The sequence below is a fragment of the Dendropsophus ebraccatus genome, chromosome 2 (genome assembly GCF_027789765.1).
Source record: "Dendropsophus ebraccatus isolate aDenEbr1 chromosome 2, aDenEbr1.pat, whole genome shotgun sequence".
NCBI classification, from domain to species: Eukaryota; Metazoa; Chordata; class Amphibia; order Anura; family Hylidae; genus Dendropsophus; species Dendropsophus ebraccatus.
This window is the reverse complement of record NC_091455.1, coordinates 80,014,073-80,040,010: the sequence shown is the minus strand read 5'-3', so window position 1 is coordinate 80,040,010 and position 25,938 is coordinate 80,014,073. Positions and strand designations below refer to the sequence as shown.

The window sequence follows — 25,938 nt, the reverse complement described above, 5'->3', positions numbered from 1 at the left end:
GTGTTTTTTCTATTTAGACTTTAAAGAAAATACTTTTAGATGCTGTGCAGATTTACCCTTGCAGTCATTTGATAATATTCAATATGTGACTTTATTGCTGAGGCTTACTGCCAACAAAGCTTGGGCTGAATATCAAGCAAAAGATTGTATTTCTCTTTCATAGATTGCTGGTGTCTGCTTTTTGGTTAACCTTGACAGCTGCCCTGCAAATCTTCCAACTCCCTTATCCTTCAGATATACACATTTCTAGTTCTTAGCTCTTAAGAATATTTGGAATGTGTAATGTAAACTTAGGCAGGAGTAGTGACCCCCCCCCTTTGGTTACCAATCTTGTATTTGTCATCAAACACATTGTAGCATGCATATGTCCTAATACTCTATATTGCTTCACCTTTGTCACTGAGGCTATGCAGAAACAAAAACACAACTACTGCCTAGCAATACAATTTTAAGATATTAGATTGCCTTGCCGTGCCCTGTTTGGGTTGTATGCTTGGTAAAAGTTTGCCATGCCGCACACACCATAGATTTTCCCTATAGACACACAGGTACAACAGAGTTTTACTGTTTAAAGAGGACCTGTCACCCCAGTGCCGGGGCATAGCTGGCCGACCTCCCCATGGAGACCCTTATACTTACTCCGTGCACGAAGTCCCGCTCCTGGACCCGCTCCCGTTGCTGAGATATCGCCGTTGGAAGCCCAGCATGCGCTCATCAGACATGAGTCCGACGCTCATAGAGAATGAATGGAGCCGTCATTCTCTATGAGCGTCGGACTCATCACCGATGAACGCGCACTGGGCTTCTGACGGCGATATCTCGGCAACTGGAGTGGGTCCAGGAGCGGGACTTTGTGCATGGTGTAAGTATAAGGGTCTCCACCGGGGTCTCCACAGGTTCCCTTTAAGTAATACTAGGGGAGATTTATCAAACATGGTGTAAAATGAAACTGGCTCAGTTGCTCCTAGCAACCTATCAGATTCTACCTTTCAATCCTCACAGACTGAGCCAGTTTCACTTTACACCATGTTTGATAAATCTCCCCCACTGTGTACAAAACTAATAATGGATGGCCAAGAATCCAACATTGATTGTGTTCTTTAAAGCAAATGTACATTGCAGCTTTTTAAAAAAAAAAAATTTATGTTAATTGCTTAAGCGCTGGACCTGGGCGGCATTTATAGGAAAGGACCATGCATCCCTGAGTCAGCCCCGATTAATTAAGGTACCTGATGGGTCATTCGCTTCAGTAAGTTGTGGTTTTTGCTAATTTTGTACTCCTGGATTTCCAATAAGATAAAACCTTTATCTGGATGCTGGGCCTTCAGGACCTCTTGCATGATTTCAGGACACCTTTGCAGGAAAAATCCTGAAGAGTGTTCGTCACTAATGTACTCCTATGGGTCTTAAAAATCCATCCACATTTCCTAATAGCCCTGCAACAGGCAGTATCAAAGCGATATTCAAGTGTTTGATTATCTTGGTGAGAAACGGCCTAGGCAATGTTGTCCCCTCAAAACATGCTGCCAGCTAAGAAAAAAAACTTGTGAGGGAGCCAGAGAGACCTATAGCCTATATGTCGGAGACTAGATTGATGCATACAATCAGCCCTATGTGACTGGGTGGCTAGAAAGAGGCTATCAACAAAGTCACAACACACAACATCTGGACTGTGCTAGAATGATCATGCTAAAATGTGGGATCATTTTCTGGAAATGTCATTGTTTAGTCGGGGTGAGTGCTCTGACATGGCCTTGTATAGAATTGCTATAAATGCCCTTTGAGTCATAAAAGATAAATGTCCCCATTCCAGCCATCTCATGTTAATGGTTTCAGTAGTGTGTAATGTTTTCTTCTGTGTGTGTGTGTGTGTGTGGGGGGGGGGGCTTCTGAGAATTATCTTGTTTTAATACATTATGCACACAGATGTGATTATCTGTACAACGTGAGTGGCATTCTCTATAACTGAATCAGACTACGCTGTTGTGAAGAAATGCTAAGCCTCCGACTGGCTTTATATTGTTTATTAGATAATGAAAAGTGACTTGTGGGCTTAGCCACTTATTGTATCACAGTAGAATTTAATCTTTTTGCTTTAATTATTTGCAGTAAATGTCGGATAATTTGAAAATATTACTACTGTTACTATAAGAAAAGTGAATTTGTACATTTTATCACCAGTCACAATTAATAGTAAATTTTATTAATGCATTTAGCATTTCTAAGATAAATGACATAATTTTAACCCCCTTCCTGCTCTGTACTGGTATGCTTCCTTTCTCCCCCCCCCTCCCTGCTTGAATGACACCTGAAAGCTGAGTCCTAAGCAGGTTCAGGTATGGGAAGGGGGTGGGTGTAAGGACTGTTACAACTTGTTACATTTCAGGGGCTCGGGGAAGCCTTGTACTGTTCTCATAAGGGGAGATTTATCAAAGGGGGTAAAATACACACTGGTGTTAAATGCCTTTAGCAGCCAATCACAGCTCAGCTTTCAGCTCTGGAAAAATAAAAGCTGAGCTGTGATTGGTTGCTGTGGGCAGTTTTTACCAGTGTATTTTTCCACCCTTCGGTAAATCTGGGCCATACTCTACTATAGAATAAAATCATTCTTCTACATTCTGGAGCACAGATGGATATATGAAAGGTATTGTGTCCCCTAGCAGCTATCTAACAGTGTCAGTAGTGTACATTGGGAATTGCAGCTAATAGAATCACTTTCCCGGCTTCCAATGGTCGCCATTAAAGCTGGAGGCCACTCAGCCAGCCATGTATAGGAGAGAAGGCTGCTGGTTATAGAAAAGTAATGACTGACTTGAAAACATTGCTGCCTTCTCCCATTCTTCTGTCCTCAGTTTGGGTGTGGTTTTGCAGCTCAGGTCCAATGAAGTAAGTGAAGCAAGTGGACACATACAGGAGTGGTGCTGTTTTTGGAAGAAAGTAGTTATATTTTTTTCTATTTCTGCATTTCCTCTTTAAAAAAAAACAAAACAAAAACAAACATTTTCTTATTCCTTTATGGTTTTAGAATGGGCATTTTGGTTCAGGTATATGTGTAGTGACCCACCAGGCACTACAAAGTTTTATCTGCAATATGACATGTGCTCTGTATAAAGTAACTGTATAATGCTTTATCATTGGGGTCCAGCAGGTGGCAGTGCATTGCCAACATGTTGACAGTGAGCATTGGGACCCAGCGGCCTTCCACCTCAAGTGTGTTGCCTAGGCAACAGTAGGAGGTTTGACAGGTCCTGAGAGGAGTTGAGTAGATGTAGTCGGTGAGGAGGAGCAGACACGTGCTCTCCATCATAGTCAGATATAAGCAGTCGTGTGCTGACTAAAACCTTCAAGTAAGTGAAGTAACCTGCTGAGTGCAGAGCAGTCAAAGCAAGAAGAGAGAGGAGAGATTCTAACCAGCCAGATAAAGGCTATAACCACTAAGGCAGAGGGAACCCAATGCTCACTTCATGCAGCCTGACTGGAGAGTGACTGAACACCATTCCAATGTGCTGTATTACTGTGTAAACCAGAAAGTAAAGTCCCTCAGTTATATCACCGTCTATTCATTGTCTCTAAACACTGAAAACCAACCACCTCATTGCTGTGACGACCGCCCGGGGCCTTAGGAGAGCCAGGACCGCTAAGGTAGGAGTAAAGCACCGTGACACTATTGCCCCTGACAACACCACCGGCACCCTATCTGGTCCTAATAGAGCCTCCAGTCCACCGTGCGGACGTTGCATATGGACCTCAGTAAAAGGGAATTAACCCTTTTGTACTTTATTTAACCAATAAATCGCCCTATAAGCCTGTACTTGTATTGCTAAAGGCTGCATCTCTCGGACAAGTGTTCCACCTTTTCTTCTCCAGCCAAAGCAAGTCCTGCATGGAATCGTCCTACTATTTGACACTTTTAATTTGTACAGGTGGAGGTACCAACTTTATATGTTATCCTGATACTGGCAATGCCATGCTCTGCACTACAGTTCCACAGCAGCCAGGCAGCCGTGTTTTCAAGACCTCTGCATGCTGTCAGTGATTGGGAACATTATTGCACTTATCCAGATGTCCTTGGTGCTTGCTGTAAAGTGTATCTCTAATGCAGTTTAACAACAATTCAGGCAAAATGGCTGCCCCCATAATATGTGCAAAAATATAAATAACTACAGAAATAAAAAAAAATTGCAATCAATATACAAACAGATTGGACAGATTCTCTTTGACCTTTAACACTATATGACTTTTAGATACTACTTTTTCCCATTTTTTGGATATGAATAATATTTTAATGGATCCGTTTTTGTGTGTATATGTTAACTGTGGTGCCTTTATTAGGTCAAACTAAGCTAAGTGGTATAGGGAACCAAACAAGCTCTTGCGTAAATTGCCTTGTGTAGGGAATATTGTGTTGAACCTGATATTAATTAAGTATTAATAGCAGATGGTCAGGGCATTGCTGCCGCTGTAGTCATTCTGGCTGGGGGCCATGAAGTAAATCAAAAGGACATAATTAAATATTTTCTCATTGTGGATATTTCTTCACAGGTAAGGCTGCCACTAGAGATAATAAAAAAGAGACGCTCTTTGTTTGTATAAAACATCTTGTAACAAGGTTGTTGAAATACATTGTTAGTGTTTGTCCTCTGCATGTAGGCGTATAGTAGTGGAAACTTCAACCATAGATCTTTCTTTTTTTTTTCTCTCTCTCTCTCTCCATTATTTGGAGATAAAGAGCTGTTCTAAGAGGCCCGGTAGATCCTAGGTACAGATGAAGGCTTGCTATACTCATGTTTTAGTAAAGAAAATGGATCCAGCCATTTCACCCATTTCCATTTTTTTCACCATATACAAATCTAGGAAGTACTGTATCTATAACACTTTTAATCCTGTTCTTTTTGCCCAAACTACTGCCACATTTGTGCAATTCACATTAAAGGAAGGATTGAGCAAGAAGGGATTTTACTGTACATAAAAGGGTTTTCTAGTTCTAACATTTTTTCTGTAAAATGAGTATATGCAATCGTTGGATATACTTTGGCCCAGATTTGTCATTTTGTAAAACAGAACCAGCCTATAGCACCCAATCACAACTCTGCTTTCATTTTACCAGAGCTAAAATCTAAGCTGTGATTGGGTGCCATGGGCATCTTACATCAGTTTCTATTTTACATTTTTTGATAAATCTGGACCTTTTTGTTTCAATTCCCTAAGATTTCCTTAGGCTTTCAAGATATTTTCTTGTTATTATGTAATAGGAACCATAATTTATTTTCTGAGATGAAACTCTGTCCCTGTCATGAATATCATAGACTTTTATTCTCTGGCTGTAAAAAGCAAAGCTTCCCATTTAATTACTGCAAGAAAAGATCTTAAAAATGATTGAGGACTTAAAGGGAAACTAATAGCAGATTACAAGTTTCTAACCTGCTGTTATGCTCCTATAGCACACAGGACACTAAGGGTGAAAGTATTTTTCTTTCTTTGATCCTCGGTGCTGTTTTCTGGAAATCTTGACTTTACTCCATATGCAAATGAAGTAGTGTGGTACACTGCCCCTCTCAATGCACCAATCTGGCTCTCCCCTCCTAATAAATACTGCTGTGCCATGCTACAGTGACATCTCTCTGAAGTTCATAACTGCACACCATCAGATGATTATTCATTGGGAGGGACGGCCAAAGGGGCTGATCAGTAGTCCTCATTTGCATATGGAGTAAAGTCAAGATTGCTCAAAAACAGTGCTGAGGATCAAAACATAACCTTTAATGATGAAACTAAAATAATGTATTAAAACCAACGCGTTTCGCGCAGTAGCGCTTAATCATGGTTACAATGAAATAATGAACATGTGAATCATTAAAAGGATACACGGACCAATCAACTGCGTGATTCAAAAAACACACATGTGCTAGCTAATTGCAGGTCCAAATCTACACGTCATCTTGAGGCGGTCATGTGACCGTGCATATCACCTGTGCTAAAGGGGAGAAAAGGAATGCCAAAAGTTTAATATTTACGTATAATAATATAATAAGTCATTTCGGAAGTTCATTCCACATGGCATCCTAGTGTCCAATCGGAATATGTACTCTGCTTCTTTATTAAAAAGTTTTTTCTTCCAGTCTCCTCCGCGCGGAGGGCTGGGGACTTTCTTAATGCCGTAGCATATAAAGCCTGCGGTTTCCCCATTGTGATGTTCTAGAAAATGTTTCGTAGCTCCTGAGGCATTGGGTTCAGTACCACTTCTTATACCCTGTAAATGTTCTCCTATACGTTTTTTTAGGGGACGTGTGGTGCATCCTACATATTTTAGGTCACATATTGTGCATTCTATAATATAAACAATGTGGTGGCTATTGCAATTTATGAAGTCCTGGATTTTGAATGACTGATTATTGGTACTGTTGAAAAAGCTTTTTTTGGTGTCAAGATGTTTACAGGTTTGGCACCTATTCGCACCACATTTGTAATTTCCTATTACTTTATTCTTGTTTTCGCTGCCATCTGCCGTGAATGCACTGGGTGATAACATGTCCCGGAGTGACATAAATTGCAATAGCCACCACATTGTTTATATTATAGAATGCACAATATGTGACCTAAAATATGTAGGATGCACCACACGTCCCCTAAAAAACGTATAGGAGAACATTTACAGGGTATAAGAAGTGGTACTGGACTCAATGCCTCAGGAGCTACGAAACATTTTCTAGAACATCACAATGGGGAAACCGCAGGCTTTATATGCTACGGCATTAAGAAAGTCCCCAGCCCTCCGCGCGGAGGAGACTGGAAGAAAAAACTTTTTTATAAAGAAGCAGAGTACATATTCCGATTGGACACTAGGATGCCATGTGGAATGAACTTCCGAAATGACTTATTATTATACGTAAATATTAAACTTTTGGCATTCCTTTTCTCCCCTTTAGCACAGGTGATATGCACGGTCACATGACCGCCTCAAGATGACGTGTAGATTTGGACCTGCAATTAGCTAGCACATGTGTGTTTTTTGAATCACGCAGTTGATTGGTCCGTGTATCCTTTTAATGATTCACATGTTCATTATTTCATTGTAACCATGATTAAGCGCTACTGCGCGAAACGCGTTGGTTTTAATACATTATTTTAGTTTCATCATTAAAGGTTATGTTTTAATCCTCTAACCTTCTCATCTACACGCACTGGGAGTGCCGGATCTCATACCTCTAAGATCGTCCCGTAGTGAACACAAGCCTGGCTGCTGCTGCAGGATCCGTGCACCCAAACCCCACCCGAACCATTGGGATTCATTTTGTTCACACATGTGAGGTGAGCTGGTCTGAACTTTTCTTTTTTCGTGCTGAGGATCAAAGTAAAGAAAAAAATTACCTTAATTATTAGCACCCCTTTTAAATTAAGTTTAATTTCCCTTTCAATTTGTTAAAATGAGTGTATATTGTAAGTCACATAAGCTCTAGTGTGACATAAAAACAAGCATTCTCCCTCACCTTTCTGCTTTACCTCTGGTTCTGCAACAGTAGTGCGTTTCACTATTTAGACATGAAATATTGCAATATGTCATTATCATGTAAAGTGGTGCCTTGGATTACGAGCATAATTCGTTACGGAGCCATGCTTGTAATCCAAATCCACTCTTAAACCAAAGCAAATTTTCCCATAAGAAATCATGGAAATGCAGACAATTGGTTCTACACCCCAAAAATAATGATTTATTATTCTGAATAACATGTAAAACAAATGAAACAAACATTCAGAAACAGCAGAATATGTCATATTATAAGTTACTGTACAGTAATGGAGAGGATGGGAAACACAAGGGCTGACAGAGACTGCAGGGAGCATGAAGGAATGAGCAGGGCAGATGTGGACACATACATGCAGCACTCTCTGTCCGGGGAGAGAGGGGTTACAGCTATGAAGAGATTACCTCCACAGTCCTGTCCCCTTATGTAAGCCCCAGCCTGAAGTGGATCTGCTATGACTTGGAAGGTGAGGGAGACTTCCTTGGTCAAAGTACAGTGCTGTAGACCCTGCTATGCAGACAATGCCCCTCCCCCACTTGCGCTCCCACCCAGTACAGGGAGCTCTTAAACCAAAGCAATGCTGTTAAACCAAGTCACAATTTTGAAAAACTGTAAGCTCTTAAATCAAAACGCTCTTAAACCAAGGTACCACTGTACTTTCTTTTTACATGTGCCCACTTACATACTTGATTATTTATTTACTGACAAAAGACCACCAAAAGTTGCACCATATAAAATCTTCACTGGCTGCATCATATACTATTTAGTACCTTTTGTTACCATCTCTGTATATTTACATTTAGAGATTGTATTTAATTCAGTAGGAAGAACAAATGGCTTTATATTTCTGTTTTACAGAGTATATACAAAATGGTTATTTACGAATGACAGCTATAGGAGTGTCGCAAAACCAAATGCATATCCCTGTTGCGGGTAGAGTTGATTTTTTTTGGGAGACATTGACAATAAATGGATGTATAAAGGTAAGTTGAGTTTCAATAGTAATAATACATTGGAAGGCTATGTTCACACACAGTATGGACCACAGCCATTGTAGTGAGTGTCAAACAATGGCTGTTGTTGCATTGCATCGAAATCATTGCACAACGGCTGGAAATAATTGACATGGTTGTTGTTCAATACATTGTGCGAACAACAGCCTTTGCATCGACTTCAGTGCAACACACTTCTTTATGACAAGTACGGCTGTTGTTTTCATTGAAAACAACGGCTGTTCTTGTCTTAAAAAATACATTGTGTGAACATAGAGTAAATGTGATCAATAGAGATAAATTTGTATCCTTGTTTACTTTTTATTTGCCTGCCTATCTGTGAGATGGCCTGAGGATAAAAATATTCAAGTTTTTGTATAATTTGTGGATTTGCATAGTGAGGTTTATTACCTGATTTACATATAGGGAACAGAATGGTTATCCAGTATAACAAGTTCAAAATGTCCAAAATCAGAGAGTGCTAAGTGCAGGGCATCTGAGTACTGGAAAATGACCAGTACTATGGTCCATTCCCAGCACTAACCAGACATTTAAGATCGTATAGCCTCAGATGTGTGATGCACATTTTAGGCCCAGGTGAGGCTTTTTTGTGGCCCATCCCATGTTTTAAAAACAGAAATTTTCAATAAATATCTTGACCTACTTATTAGTATAGGTAATTTTGAAGTTGTTGGAGACTAAAAATATATCCATCAAATTGCATCCAATCAGAATCAGACTTTACATTGTGACAAATGATTTAAGAATTCAGACAACAAAAGTGCAAGCTCTGCTCACAGTCATCAGAGATTTGTGACAAAGCAATGTTTTTTAATTCCATTTGATTTTACAATGAAAAAAACAACTGGATTTTTAGTTGTCCTCTTATCATAGAAGAAAGCATGTTACTAGGGATGGTCCGAACCGAGTTCGAATCGGGTTCGTATGAACCCGAACCCTCGGTATTGATTCCCGCTGTCTGCCCTCTCCGTGCAGCGGGCGGATCCAGCGGGAGGACCGCCTGGAAAAATGGGATACAGCCATAGCCATAGGCTGTATCCCAGTTTTCCAGGCAGTCCTCCCGCACGGAGTGGGCAGACAGCGGGAATCCGATGCCGAGCGTTCGGGTTCATCCGAACCCGAACCTCGGCGGGTTCGGACCATCCCTACATGGTACTGATAAGAAAAGATGAATTGCACCTTTAAAGTGTTAGCCTCTTTTAAATGAACTTTTAATATGTTACACAGACATTTTAAAATCGATTGCACTCTTCGGGTGGGTTCACTCTGAGGAATCCGGGCTGATCAACCGCCGCGGATTCTGTCACCCACGCACATCTCTGTCCGTACCATAGACTCCATTCTATGGTCAGCGGATTCCGCTGTCCGCCGAAAGAATTGACATGTCGGAATCGTCCCGACAATAGAATGGAGTCTGTGGCACATGCTAAGATGCAACGGGGCAAGCGACAGAATCTGCGGTGGGTGATCAGCCTGGATTCCTCAGTGTGAACTTATCCTTAGTGCTGAGGTTCCCTCTCATTGTTACTTATAGCCAGGTAACGCTATAATATAATGGAGCCCAATAAGGAAGTTGACGTGAGCGCTAATCCAGGAAATGAAGCCGCACTCAGCTATAACTAATTATCATTAGGAGCCTCAAAAATAGCTCCACCCTTCTCAGGTTGTGTGAGGTATTACGGCCCAGTTCTTATTAATGTAAATGAAGTGAAGTTATGTTACCAAATAGAAATCTGTCTTATGTTAACCCTTTCAGAACCTGGGATGCCTCAATGCCCACGTCGTGTTTGGACATCAGCTTATGGGATCATAATGATCCCATAAGCTGATGTCCGTTTCTCTGCCCCGGCTCGGCAATAGATTGCTGTGGCCTGCAGCAGGCCACAGCAATCTATCACCGAGTACAATGATCTTTGCTCTGTATATACACAGCATTGATTTCTATGAGAGATCAATGCTGTGTATATACAAGTCCGCCAGGGGGACTTAACCCCTTCAAGACCAAGCCTATTTGCACCTAAAAGACCAGGCTCATTTTTCAAAATCTGACCTGTCTCACTTTATGCGCTTATAGCTCAGTGATGCTTTAACGTATGCTAGCGATTCTGAGATAGTTTTTTCGTCACATATGGCACTTTATATTAGTGGCAAAATTTGGTCACTACTTTGTGTGTTTTTTGTGAAAAACATCAAAATATCATGAAAAATTGAAAAAATTAGCATTTTATGAACTTTGAAATTCTCTGCTTCTAAAAAAAGAAAGTTGTATTACATAAATTAGTTACTAAGTCACATTACCAATATGTCCTCTTTATTCTGGCTTCATTTCATAAACATATTTTACTTTTTTAGGGTGTTACGGGCTTAGAAATTTATCAGCAAATTACCACATTTTCGTGAAAGTTTTCAAAACTGATTTTTTTAGGGACCAGTTCTTATTTTAAGTTGATTTAGGAGGTTTGTATACTGGAAACCCCCATAAGTGACCCCATTTTGGAAACTAGACACCTTAAAGAATTAATCTAGGGGTATAATGAGCATTTTAACCCTACAGGGGCTGGAGGAAAGTATTCACCATTAGGCCGTAAAAAAATGAAAAATTAAAATTTTCCAATAATATATACGTTTAGATTAAAGTTTCTCATTTTCAAAAGGAACATGAGAGAAAAAGCACCCCAAAATTTGTAACACGGGTTCTCTTGAGTACTACGGTACCCCATATGTGGGCGTAAACCACTGCATGGGCACACAGCGGGGCTCAGAAGGGAAGGAGCGCCAATTAGCTTTTCCATTGCAGATTTTGCTGAAGAAGTTTCCGAGCGCCAGGTGCGTTTGCAGTGCCCCTGTAGTTTCAGCAGAGAGAGAAAAACCCATAAGTCACCCCATTTTGGAAAGTACACCCCTCAAAGAATTCATCTTCGGGTAGGATGAGCAATTTGACCCCACAGGTGTTAGAGGAAAGTATTCAAAATTAGACAGTAAAAATGAAAAACTCAAATTTTTTCCAATAATATGTTCGTTTAGTTTGAAATTTTTCAATTTCACGAGGAAAAAGAGAAAAAAAGTACCCCAAAATTTGTAACGCAGGTTCTCCTGAGTAAAAAGGTACCTCATATGTGAGCATAAACCACTGCATGGGCACACAGCAGGGCTCAGAAGGAAAGGAGCGCCAATTAGCTTTTTCAATGCAGATTTTGCTGAAGAAGTTTCTGAGCGCCAGGTGTGTTTGCAGAGCCCCTGTAGTGCCAGCGGAGTAAAATCTCGCCATAAGTCACCCCATTTTGGAAAGTGCACCCCTCAAAGAATTCATTTTGGGGTGTGGTGGGCATTTTGACCCCACAGGTATTAGAGGAAAGTATTCAAAAGTAGACAGTAAAAATTAAAAACTCGAATTTTTCCAATAATATGTTCCTTTAGTTTGAAATTTCTCAATTTCACGAGGAACAAGAGAAAAAAAGTACCCCAAAATCTGTAACGCAGGTTCTCCTGAGTAGAACGGTACCCCATATGTGGGCATAAACCACTGTATGGGCACACAGCAGGGCTCAGAACGGAAGGAGCGCCAATTAGCATTTTCTCTGCAGATTTTTCTGAAGAAGTTTCTGAGCACCAGGTGCGTTTGCAGCGCCCCTGTAATGTCTACAGAATAGAATCCCCCCAAAAGTCACCCCATTTCGGAAAGTACACCCCTCAAAGAATTCATCTTGAGGTAGGATGAGCATTTTGGCCCCACAGGTATTAGAGGAAAGTATTCAAAATTGGCCAGTAAAAATGAAAAACTTGAATTTTTCCAAAAATATGTTGGTTTAGTTTGAAATTTCTAAATTTCACAAGGAACAGGAGAAAAAATGTACCCCAAAATCTGTAACGCAGGTTCCCCTGAGTACAACGGTACCCCATATGTGGGCATAAACCACTGTATGGGCACACAGCAGGGCTCAGAAGGGAAGGAGCGCCAATTTGCTGGAGCAAAACCGCAGCTAGTAACAGTTATTAGAATAGCGCAGCTACTAAAATACAATAAAAAAAATTAGATTACAGGTAATGTGGGGTGGTTACAGACAGTCTGGGGTGGTTCCGGGTAATCTAGAGGTGGTTACGGGCAGTCTGAGGTGGTTACGGGCAGTCTGGGGTGGTTACGGGCAGTCTGGGGTGGTTACGGGCAGTCTGGGGTGGTTACGGGCAGTCTGGGGTGGTTACGGGCAGTCTGGGGTGGTTACGGGCAGTCTGGGGTGGTTACGGGCAGTCTGAGGTGGTTACGGGTAATCTGGGGTGGTTACGGATAATCTGGGGTGGTTACGGACAATCTGGGGTGGTTACAGACAATCTGGGGTGGTTACAGGCAACCTGCTGTGGTAACGGATAAACTGAAGTGCTAATAGGTAATCTGAGGTGGGTACCTGTAATCTGGCGTGGTTACGGGCAATCTGGAGGGGGTCACTGGCAATTTGGGGTGGTTAGAGGCAAGGTGCGGTGGTCATAGGCGACGTGCGGTGGTCATAGGCGACGTGCGGTGGTCATAGGCGACGTGCGGTGGTCATAGGCGACGTGCGGTGGTCATAGGCGACGTGCGGTGGTCATAGGCGACGTGCGGTGGTCAGAGGCAACCTGCTGTGGTTGCGTGCAATCTTGGGGGTTACATGTAATCTGGCATGATTACAGGCAACCTGGGGTGATTACTGGCAACCTGGGGGGGTTACAGACAATCTAGAATTGTTACGGATAGAGTGAAGTGCTTATCGCTAATCTGGGGTGGTTACATGTAATTTGGGGTGGTTACAGGCAATCTGGGGTGATTACGGACAATCTGGAGGGGGTCACTGGCAACGTGCGTGGTTACGGGCAACGTGCGGTGGTTACGGGCAACGTGCGGTGGTTATGGGCAACGTGCGGTGGTTACGGGTAATCTGGGGGGTTACGTGCAATCTGACGTGATTACGGACAACCTGGGGTGGTTATGGGCAACGTGCGGTGGTTACGGGCAACCTGCGGTGGTTACGGGTAATCTGGGGGGGGGTAGGGGTAATTTGGGAGTAAACTGCAATTATTACTATAATAAAAAGTGTGTGTTTTATTTTTTTGTATGTTTGTCACTTTTTGTACTTTATACATTCATGTTCACTGTATTACTATGATTACTGTGATATTTTCTATCACAGTAATCATAGTTCAGTGACAGAGACCAAATTGGTCTCTGTCACTTTAAATTTTCAGAGCTTGGCTGGTTGTGGAGCGCATGCGCACTTCATAACCAGCCAGGACACGGAAGAGGAAGGAGCTCCAGGAGCAGGTGAGTATATGGGGTAGGGGAGGGTGACTCGGGGACGGGGGTGACTGGGGGGGTGGGGGGCGACTGGGGGGGTGGGGGGACATCACTTTTTATCCCCTGTCACCAATCATTCATGGTGACAGGGGATAAAAAGTGCCGGCGGCACATGGCACAAGCGATCAGCGGTATATAGTATATACCGCTGATCGCTTGTACCGGGACCCCACAGGGGGGGTCCCGATGACTGCCCCATGCTTAGAGCATGGGGCTTTCATTCATTTTTCTTTTTTGATCACTGTGAACAGACATTAGTCTGTTCACAGTGATCGCGGCGGCCATCTTGGATCCGATGGCCGCTGCGGGAGGGGGGGGTTAGTGACTGGGGCACTAGGGGGCTGATCTGGGGTCTGATTTTTACTTATTTCATCTCCCCCCACCGTGAATCCACGGTGGGGGGAGATGAAATACAGCGGCGGCACCGGCCCATTAGTGACCGCCGTTTCGGCGGTCACTAAGGGGTTAATGGGGGTCAGCTGCGGAATCGCAGCTGATCCACATTATCTCCGGTGCTGTACACAGATGAGAGCGGGATCGCTGTCCCTGCAGCGATCCCGTTCTCATCACAAAGCCCCCTCAAGTCAGGAACGTATATGTACATTCCTACTGCACGGGGCATGTATATATACAGATGGCTGACGTGAAGGGGTTAAAATTAACATTATACATAAGGCCAATAGGTGTCTGTCTTCCTTCAAACTGTGGTCCATGCTTTCTCCGATATTTGATGTTTTCTCCTTAAAAAAAAAAAAGACCAAACACAGGAAGCCCCAGTCCGTTGCTCGCCCACAGTCATGGCTTGGTATTGATTGACAGCCATTTCTGAGCACAGAGTGCACGAATTGGGACAGGTAGTCACTTTGGCTTTATATCTTTGATTTAAACATAGGTTAAATTTTACCAGAGCTTATTAAATAATTGTCATTGTAGAAGCTTCTATAATAATAGGGATAGTAAATATATTAATGGTTTTTTTTTCTGCTTTATATATATATATATATATATTTTTGCTTTTTTTTTTTACTTTTTTTTTAATGTATTATGCTTTGTATTTGCGCTTCAACTCTATGTGGGGTAGAATAATAAGTCAATCATAATCCAACTTTGTGTAATATTATAGGGGGCAATGTATCAGTGGAGACTCTTGAGTGAGTACTTCATTAGATTTCTTTCACTGGTCTCCCTGAGCTCAGTGATTGCTGTGTTTTGAGCTCTGTGTAATAATAATAATTCCTTTGTTTATATAGAGCCAACATATTTGTCAGCTCTTTATTGGCTTTTCATTGCTTTTATCAGTCTCTGTCCCCATTAAGGTTTACAATCTAAATTCCATATTTACCTATCTGTATGATTTGGAGTGTGGGAGGAAACCCATAAAAACACAGGGGGGAACATGCAAAAATTGAAAGTGAACCCAGGATCTCAGGTGCTGCAAGGCAACAGTGCTAACCAGTGAACCACTGTGCTGCCCTTGTGTACATATATTCTTTGACCTATGAAGCGTGCTAGCTGTCTACAAGTGGTTACTTTGCTAATGAATATTTCTTTCATTTTATAGAACTGCTTTTTGTTGGATGTAACTGTTTCGGATGAATCAGGAACTCCGTATTGGTGTTTTAGTGCTCCAGTTAGGCTATTTAAAAATGAATCTTTCGAAACCTCATTCGACTATATGGGACAAAGCTTTCACTTGAACTACAAAGATGACATGGGAAGGGTTCATGCTGAACTTATGTGGATGAAAGAATCAAATGAACTTTATGTGATAAATCTGGTTGTGTACCTAAATACCGAAAAAGTTAACAGTTATTTTGGAACCAATTACACAGTAAGTAACACATCTGTACATACTTTTAGGCTATGTTTACACACCATCAAAATGATGGCCTTATTTTCCGCTAAATGACGGCAAGTGCAATTAAAATGACCATTATTTTGATGGTGTTTGAACATAGCCTTACAGTGGTAGATTTTACAATAATTATTTTATAATAATTTATAGAAAAACACCACTTTTTGTAGGTTTTCCTTTTCCTTTTTACCATGTTCTGAGTTTTCCCAACAGATTTATAATGTTGTTATGTTTAAGTTTGGCCAAGACAGGACCTGTCCAGAGAAGGGGAGAGGTTTTCTATGGGGATTTCCTATTACTCTCTGGACAGTTCCTGTCTCGGACAGATGTAGCAGCAGAGAGCACTGTATCAGACTGGAAAGAAAACACCACTACCTGCATGGCATACATCAGCTGATAAGTAAATTACAAGTCTATATACATGGCAGCACATCCACAAAAACTTCTCAGCACAATTTACTACTAAAATCAGGAGTTTGTTACATTTTAAAAAAATTGCATAAACCCACACACCAGGTTAAGGCTCATGATAAAATGTAGGTCCCTAACTTAAAAATGGCGCAGCCCCAATCGGCGACCACCTCCACAACAGCTGCACCACGGGAGGGAGCAGCCCAGCAGCACCAATGCTGCCTGACGTAGCCCTCCTGGGCCCTGAGCCATGCCACCCACAGACACTGTGCTGCCACAGCAATGGAGACTGCACCACACACAAGGAGAAGCAGATGGAAAGAAAAAAACTCTTACCTTGTACTATCAGCCAGTGAGACCGAGTAAATCTAGGCTCTGACCATATATATATATATATATATATATATATATATATATACTTACTAAATAAAATCACTCCAGCGCTGGTGGCCGCTTACTGCTGGTCTGGTCCCTTGCCGCTTCCTGGTCTTAGTGAGGTCCACTCAGCCGTCAGCGGCCAAGGTGGGACCCCACTACAGGCGCTGATGGGCAGAGCAGACCTTACATGTGAGAGCCTGGGTCGCCACTCAGACCAGGAAGCGGCCGGGGACCAGAGTGGCAGGATGCAGCCTTCAGCACTGGAGCCGGGGAGGTAAGAACACTTTATTTCTTTTATCCTCCCCCTCCCTAGCACTTGCTAAAAAAAAGGGGTCTGGCCAAACTTCTACACTTACCCGTAGGCGCCTTTGTGTTCCAGTCATCTGTATCTGAATTATTTCCTATAAAGAAAAATATATCACAAAAGAACAATCTCAGAATCCAAGCAATAGTTAAAAGCATCACAGAGTTATTACAAAATAAAGCAAGACAGTCAGATTTGAATAATAGGCCCTGGGCATTAAAGTGACTGTACCACCAGGCCCAGGCTAAAGCACTGGAGGCGGGCCGACCCAACCTTAGTGGGAGGAAACCCGCCCCTCTATAATAGGGTTCCATTGACTCTAATGGAGTCATGTCATGGAGGGGCTGGGGTTTCTTCCCACTGGTGGGGAGTCGGCCCGCCTCCAGTGCCTTGGCCTGGTGGTACAGTCACTTTAGGGCCAAAACAGGCTGCAGAGGCAAGGGGTTAAAGGACATCTCCCGCGATCCCATAAAAAATAAAAATGCACACACACACATACACCCCAATTGTTTACCTTTCCCACTTGCTGCTCCTAGCCCCAGATTCGATCTTTTACAAATAATCCCAGTTTTACATTATGGCATCTAGCCGGGAAACTAAATCTCCAAGCATGCATTGCATTGTAGTATCCTTCACTGGCTTGATCTGCTTCTGCTTCGCACAGTTAACAGTTATCTATCTACTGTATCTACAAAGATAAATTAGATAGAGAGAGAGATGAAACAACAGTGTCTCCTTTCCCCCACTCTACTCAGCCGAGGCTACTGTTTCTCCGCCCCTTGGCCAGGTGATGACTGTGTGATGTCAGTGGTGGGTGGGGTTACAGATGAGGTGTTACTGCTTGCCTGGCAACAGAAGAGACAGAGATCATGTGACCTCTGTTTCAGAAGCCAGGGGAGGACAGAGGAGTCAAAACAGAGTGGACCAGGAAGTGAGGATTTTTAGCAGTTTCAGGGTGTGAAATTATGGATGGGGATTCAACAGGGTTAAATATTTCTTAATAGAAGTTCCCCTTTAACTCCTTTTTTACCTTAAAACCAACAGCCATATTATTAGCCACTAACCAGTCACTAACGCTATCACCATGCAGAGTAGAAGGGATAAATCCAATCAGAACAATCTCACAATACAGTATGTCTAATAAATGTGCTATTTAGAGACGAGTGAATCGAGTTCGAGTCGATCCGAACCTGGTTTGTTGGGTATTTGATTAGCTAGGGCTGCTGAACTTGGATAAAGCTCTAAGGTTGTCTGGAAAACATGGATACAGCCAATGACTATATCCATAGTTTCCACATAGCCTTAGGGCTTTATCCAACTTCAGCAGCCACCGCTAATCAAATGCCGAAAGTTCGGGTTCGGATCGACTCGAGCATGCCCGAGGTTCGCTCATCTCTAGTGCTATTATATCCTAGTGATTAGAGATAAGGGAGTCGCTCATCTAAACAAAGTGAACCGCTTTGTTTGATCAGCGTTCTGCTCACCAAGTCGACTGACTGTCAGCACTGTTCTGCTCCCTGCCACTCCTCCCAGGATGCAGATAGATAAAAGCTGGATCCTGTCCTGGAAAACTTATCTCAGTTTCCCAGGATTGAATCCAGCTTTTCCCTGGCACTCGGGGTGGAGGGGGAGGGAGCGGAGCAGCACTGACAGCCAGCCGACTTTGTGAGCGGATCGCTGATCAAACAAAGTGCTTTGTTTAGATGAGCGATTCGCTCATCTCTACTAATGTTAAAACCTCTGAGATTAGACCACTACTGACTTCATGAATTATAGGGCTCTATGATGTACTAAGTTCTTTGGCACTGCTTAGAGACTAGTGTTCCTTAAAGGATGATGAATAGAGATGAGCGAACCTGGAGCATGCTCGAGTCCATCCGAACCCGAACTTATGGCATTTGATTAGCGGTGGTTGCTGAACTTGGATAAAGCCCTAAGGCTATGTGGAAAACATGGATATAGTCACTGGCTGTATCCATGTTTTCCAGAAAACCATAGAGCTTTATCCAAGTTCAGCAGCCCCCGCTAATCAAATGCCGATCGTTCGGGTTCGGATGGACTCGAACCCGAACCCGGTTCGCTCATCTCTAAAGATGAACTATTCTAAGGAAACCTACACTGAAATAAAAATATAGCATTTTTCATTCTGGAAATCTGTGGTCCCAGATCATCAGCTTAACTAATGTAATTTTCTCACATGTATTTGACATAGCCAAAGATGTGTTGACTAGTTTCTCTATGTTTCCCTCTTTTCTCTGTGATTCAATACACAAATGCTACAGACAATTACATGTATAACTTATAGAATATAAAATAATGTAGGTCTGTTGCAGCATAGTATATTCAGTATTTATTGTTGTACAAGTATGAAGAATTAATCTAAAAACAACCTATACTTTCAAATATACTAAAATTGTCACTGTTTTTTCTCTGTTTTAGGATTTCACCTCTTGATTAGGATTTTTTCTTGAAAGCGTTTGTTCAGCTGTGATAAAACTTTAGTTATTTAATTTCCATGTCATTTATGGGTAAACTGAAGAGTGTTTATTTTAAGGTAACTTTTCTATTGTTATGTACATTGTGCGGTGAATAAAGAGGAAAAGAATCACTTGCTTAATAGTTTTTCTTAAATATGATTACTGACCCCAAAAGCCATGGTCCATAAACAGCTTATAGCATATCAAAGGGATCTTGTTGAAAGGTATTAAGAGATTGGTACAATTTTTTTTTCCCCCAAGGCATTTGATATGCCATGAAACCTGGGCCAAACTTGTGTGACCTGTGCAGCTGCACCTAGGACAGTAGTCCTAACCTCAGTGCACCAAGCCATCTAATTTGCATATTGAATAAAGTACACACAGTAGAATACACACAAGTACATATACATTTAGGCTGATATGTGCTAGTTTGTGGTCCTATACGGCCATATATCTGGCCGTGTAAAAGGGCCCTAAGGTGGACAGTGAAGAGGTAATCACAGGTTCCACTGTGATAAAACCGACACGCTGCATAGAGAGGAGCAGTAGATACAGGGGGCCAACTCAAGGAGTTAATTATGGCCTGGCCCAACCTTCTTACATAAAAAATAGACTCTATTCCTTGTGCCTGATATTCGCACACAGCAGATACAGTGATGATTTCAACATCATCAGTGTTTGCTCCGTACAAATAGGATAATGTCATAATCGTGTGACTATGATCTCCCAGGTCCTTAAACTAGGGAGCAGTATAGGAGAAGAACAGAAGAAGTGCAGGGAGCTGCTGAAGAACCTCCAGGGTAATGTATAAGTTGTGTGTTTGTTGGGGGGAGAACAGAGAGTAGCTGCTACAGAGTAAAAAGGTGAAGAAGGGAGCCAGTGCTGCTGTGTGTATTTGTAAGTGTGCCTGCCTGACTATATGTGTGCCTGCCTGTGTGTGGGTTATGAAGACAGGAGTTCTGCCCTGTGGTGCTGAATTACAGTTAGAGCAGTTATACAGGTGAAGTGGCATGTATTGGAGCAGTGTGGTGTTGGGTTATACAGGTGGAGTGGTATGTATTGGTGCAGTGTGGTGTAGGGTTATGGCAATATTTATTTCTGCACTATGGTGCTGCTATGGGATATTATATACACTATGTGGAGGTATCTGACGCTGCGTAGTCTTATGTGTTTGTAGGTGAGGCCCCAGCATCAACATGGATCGCCTGGTTAAGCCCAAGAACAAAAAGATTGAGAAACCCTGCAATAGAGGACGTGCAAGGAGGAGGGGAGGGGGAGGACCCAAAATGGCAGTCTGTATAAATCAAACTGCAGCTGAGCCAAATGCTTTGTCTGCTTTCTGCCTGTGGTGAGTCCAGTGCCTCCTCCTCTCGGCTACATTTTTTAATTTGATTTACATAATCATAATATAATTCTCTGAGACAAAATTACACAAAGATTGGTTCTAGCTGGCATAACAGAGATTCATTTTTTAATCTGTATTATGATGGCAAGTCCTGGCTGGATTGTGGGTCAAATTAGCAAAAGAGGTTCTATGCCCCGGATGTATTTGGACCCTAGTAACCCCATTCACACCTAAAACCTTGTAGCACTATTATATGACATGACACTGGAGAGGTTAAATTGCTAACTGGACACAATCTGGTTATTTTCACTTAGGGGTATACTCACTTTTGTTGTTGGGGTTTAGACAAATGATTTTTTTATTGTGCAAAAGTAGTTAAAAATAGAAAAATTATATAAAAATATCATCGTAATCTTGACCCACAGAATAAAAGTCGATAAAGTGTAACATAAAATGTATACAAAATGATGCACTTGTTTTTTTCCCTATTCCTCACATAAATAGTTAATAAAAGTTGTGTAAATCAAAAAATAAGTCATATTTCTCTCCACTAGTCCCCCACAATTGTCATTGATGTGGCACCGCAGTCTCAGCTTGTTCCTGCTTCTTCCTTTTTCCCCATGACTGCCTGCTTAGTCAGTCATAAACTCAGCAGTGTCCTGCCTCAGTCATTGATTGGAGAAGCGGACAATTCCTGCTGAGACAACATGTCACAGGAAAAAGAAATAAAAAAATTTTTTTTACACCACAACCAAATATTGTACAAAACTGTATGTATAACTGTAAAATGGTTCTGAAACAAAAAAGTCATCTTAAAATTAGAAAACAAGATTTAAAGAAAACTAATATTTAACATACAACAGTCAACTGGAAACTGTATTACTTTCTGTATAAATCACACAGGGCCCCAGAAAAAAATTAAGCCAACCTTATCTGGTGTCCAAAGGAGGAATTCATCCTGGAACAGGTAAAGAGCTGTGCAGGCAAGTCTGGCTCCAGCACCCTGCCCTTAGAGGTGACGTGGGCCCTAGCACTTGCCACCCAGCCTTCCCTCCTGGAACTCAGGGCCGGCATTAGCCGCACTTGGCAAGTGCCGAGTGTCTTAGCGCAAGTAGCACACTAGTATCACACTACTGTAGAGAGGAGATACTAGACACACAGCAGTACAGGACATGTAGTATCACACTATACTGTAGGGAGGAGACACTAGACACACACAGGAGTACAGGACATGTAGTGTCACAGTGTACTGTAGAGAGGAGATACTAGACACACAGCAGTACAGGACATGTAGTAACACACTGTACTGTAGGGAGGAGATACTAGACACACAGCAGTACAGGACATGTAGTATGACTGTACGGTAGAGAGGATATACTAGACACACAGCAGTACAGGACATGTAGTATCACACTGTACTATAGAGAGGAGATACTGGATACACACAGCAGTACAGAACGTGTAGTATCACACTACTGTAGAGAGGAGATACTAGACACACAGCAGTACAGGATGTGTAGTATCACACTGTACTGTAGGGAGGAGATACTAGACACACAGCAGTACAGGACGTGTAGTATCACACTGTACTGTAGAGAGGACATACTAGACACACAGCAGTACAGGACATGTCGTATCACACTGTACTATAGAGAGGAGATACTAGATAGCTAATCAGTTAGTGCACTGCAATAATACTGGGGCTTTACCAGTAAAATGGCCACTTGTAGCTATTCACATTCGCCGCAGATCCTGACTGTAGCATTGTACAGTATGTTGAGTCTGGTCTCAAGTCACAATGTTCCAGAAAGGACTATTAAATCTTAAAAATATAAATGTGTTTCAGAGAAAACTTTTGCCCTTTCATAAATTACAGGAAAGGTACGAACTACCATCCCAGGCCCATCCTTTCTATGAAGTCATTGCCCACTGGATAGAAACCTTGTATGGACCTTGTATGGCCCAGAACCGGCGGCTCATTCAAAGAAAACCAATACAAACTCTTACTCTTCTGGTACCACACACCGAGTCTATTGCATCATATTTTCCCACAAGCTCCAGATATGTTTTGGCGCTGTACTCGTGATGGGGGGACCCTATTTCATATATTCTGGGATTGCCCCCTATTAAAGGGCTACTGGCGAATGGTAAGGGATTTCGTACGTTCAGTCCTCTCAGTGGATATTCCGCTGGAAGCCGACGCCTACCTGCTCAACCTACCTCCAAAAACTATGAGAAAAAATTCAGCTAAGTTGTTATTGCATATACTCACCGCAGCTAAGTGCCTGATAGCAGGCAATTGGAAATCCCTGCCCCCCCCCCCCCCCGTCTACACAGCAGCTGATGAATCGTATAGCAGATGTTAGACGCATGGAATATCTTTCAGCCCTCAACAACTCGGCTATAGATAAATTTAGACTAATATGTAACCCATGGGACTTGATCCACAACACCCAGGAATCACTGGAATGAGATTATTATTTTTTTTTTTTTTCTTCTCCCTCCCCCCCCAGTCTTTCTCCTTCCCTTTTGTGTCTTCTTTATGTTAGAAGTTATGTCTAATGTTTAGTGTATTTCTGTTCTTCGTGTGAACAGCTGGTTCTCTTCTTAGTTTTGAGTTACTCAGTGTTTTGGTTACAATATTGTTTTTGAGTCCGGGATGTTTAGAGGCACTGTATTCTTATATCGGGATTCCCCCTATACTTATGCTTTCCTATAGTGGGACTGTTGCGAAGGAACTGTTCTCATATCTCTCATTTGTTTATTTTGGGGGACACTGAAAAATGCATTTAAAAAAAAAAATCTTAAAAATATTGTAACTAGAGACAGGATAGGTTCTGAAATATGCACATATGCAGTCAGCTATAAGCCAAAATAACTGGCTTTTTGGCTTTTACAGGGTATGCTTTATAGTATGGCTATACTAATCTAAATATATACTATAACTTAAAACATTAAGAAACTTATAGAGATTACATTTTTACTATTACTATATCTCAAGCTTTGCTTTATTTGTCTATTCTGACATAAAACAGTTTTCAAATAATCCAGTGTTTTACCTCCTTCTAAAGACCCATAGAGATTATACTGTGCCTTTTTTTTTAATCCCTGGAGTTAGGACATGACACCTTCTTACAATTTTATCTGGTACTTTGGCATCAAACCTGTCCCAAATTGTAGCTTATCTATCTGCACAGTCCTGCAGTATTATACCTGACTTGTTGAGAAATTTTCATTTGACCTCACATCATACTTAAATCCTTTTACAAATCATTACCAACTACTTATGACAAAAGTGCTCTTTTCTAATAATACACGACAAAACTTGCAGAGACACATACAACTTTCTCCCATATGGGGAAAGGAAAGTTTTGTTTATTGCATTTTGAATTTTTTTTTAATTTAGTTACAAAAATATACTCAATTTACCTCAATAACAACCCGTACAATTTTTTGGTTTTAGTACTTGGAGCCTTTGTCATTTGTATTCGGATATAGTTTTAGTACTGTATAGTCAGTTTTGATAATTTTGTATTATGCTGTCACTTATACATGTATTTATATTATATTATATTTACATCTATACCATTTTAGCCATACTGTACCTCCATCCACAAATAATTAAACTATACCTTGAGCTCTTGGGCAGGGATGTGCAGATCTCTCTGTGTGTGTCTCTCTCTCTCTCTCTCTCTCTCTCTCTCTCTCTCTCTCTCTCTCTCTCTCTCTATATATATATATATATATATATATATATATATATATATATTCTCTCTCTCTCTCTCTCTCTCTCTCTCTCTCTCTCTCTCTCTATATATATATATATATATATATATATATATATATATATATATATATATATACAGGTCCTTCTCAAAAAATTAGCATATAGTGCTAAAGTTCATCATTTTCCATAATGTAATGATAAAAATTAAACTTACATATAGTTTAGAATCACTGCACACCAACTGAAATATTTCAGGTCTTTTATTGTTTTAATACTGATGATTTTGGCATACAGCTCATGAAAACTCAAAAATCCTATCTAAAAAAATTAGCATATTTCACCCGACCAAAAGTGTTTTTAATAAAAAAAAAAGTCAACCTTCAAATAATTATGCTCAGTTATGCACTCAATACTTGGTCGGGAATCCTTTTGCAGAAATGACTGCTTCAATGCGGCAATGTGGCATGGAGGCAATCAGCCTGTGGCACTGCTCAGGTGTTATGGAGGCCCAGGATGCTTTGATAGCGGCCTTAAGCTCATCCAGAGTGTTGGGTGTTGCTTCTCTCAACTTTCTCTTTACAATATCCCACAGATTCTCTATGGGGTTCAGGTCAGGAGAGTTGTCAGGCCAATTGAGCACACTAACACCATGGTCAGTAAACCATTTACCAGTGGTTTTGGCACTGTGAGCAGGTGCCAGGTCATGCTGAAAAATGAAATCTTCATCTCCATAAAGTTTTTCAGCTGATGGAAGCATGAAGTGCTCCAAAATCTCCTGATAGCTAGCTGCATTGACCCTGCCTTTGATAAAACACAGTGGACCAACACCTGCAGCTGACATGGCACCCCAGACCATCACTGACTGTGGGTATTTGACACTGGACTTCAGGCATTTTGGCATTTCCTTCTCCCCAGTCTTCCTCCAGACTCTGGTACCTTGATTTCCGAATGACATGCAAAATTTGCTTTCATCAGAAAAAGTACTTGGGACCACTAAGCAACAGTCCAGTGCTGCTTCTCTGTAGCCCAGGTCAGGCGCTTCTGTCGCTGTTTCTTGTTCAAAAGTGGCTTGACCTGGGGAATGTGGCACCTGTAGCCCATTTTCTGCACACGCCTGTGCACAGTGGCTCTGGATGTTTCTACTCCAGACTCAGTCCACTGCTTCCGCTGGTCCATCAAGGTCTGGAATTGGTCCTTCTCCACAATCTTCCTCAGGGTCCGGTCACCTCTTCTCGTTGTGCAGCGTTTTCTGCCACATTTTTTCCTTCCCACAGACTTCCCATTGAGGTGCCTTGATACAGCACTCTGGGAACAGCCTATTTGTTCAGAAATTTCTTTCTGGGTCTTACCCTCTTGCTTGAGGGTGTCAATGATGGCCTTCTGGACAGCAGTCAGGTCGGCAGTCTTACCCATGATGGCTGTTTGGAGTAATGAACCAGGCTGGTAGTTTTCAAAAGCCTCAGGTATCTTTTGCAGGTGTTTAAAGTTAATTAGTTGATTCAGATGATTAGGTTAATAGCTCGTTTAGGGAACCTTTTCATGATATGCTAATTTTTTGAGATAGGATTTTTGGGTTTTTATG

General features: G+C 41.7%; 1 protein-coding gene across 9 annotated transcripts in view; it reads left to right on the top strand.

Annotated features, from left to right (window-relative positions):
- FBXO15 (F-box protein 15) overlaps positions 1 to 19,399 on the top strand; it is a 289,296-nt gene extending 269,897 nt beyond the window's left edge. For 8 of the 9 annotated variants that reach the window (XM_069957851.1, XM_069957848.1, XM_069957844.1 and 5 more), the window contains exons 10-12: positions 8,382 to 8,506; positions 15,421 to 15,690; positions 19,247 to 19,399. In XM_069957851.1, the coding sequence (XP_069813952.1) occupies positions 8,382 to 8,506; positions 15,421 to 15,690; positions 19,247 to 19,261 (410 nt within the window). In that variant the 3' untranslated portion in view covers positions 19,262 to 19,399. The remainder of the gene's footprint in view (positions 1 to 8,381; positions 8,507 to 15,420; positions 15,691 to 19,246) is intronic. The other variant, XM_069957845.1, reaches the window with a different exon arrangement.
- The last annotated feature ends 6,539 nt before the right edge of the window (positions 19,400 to 25,938 follow it).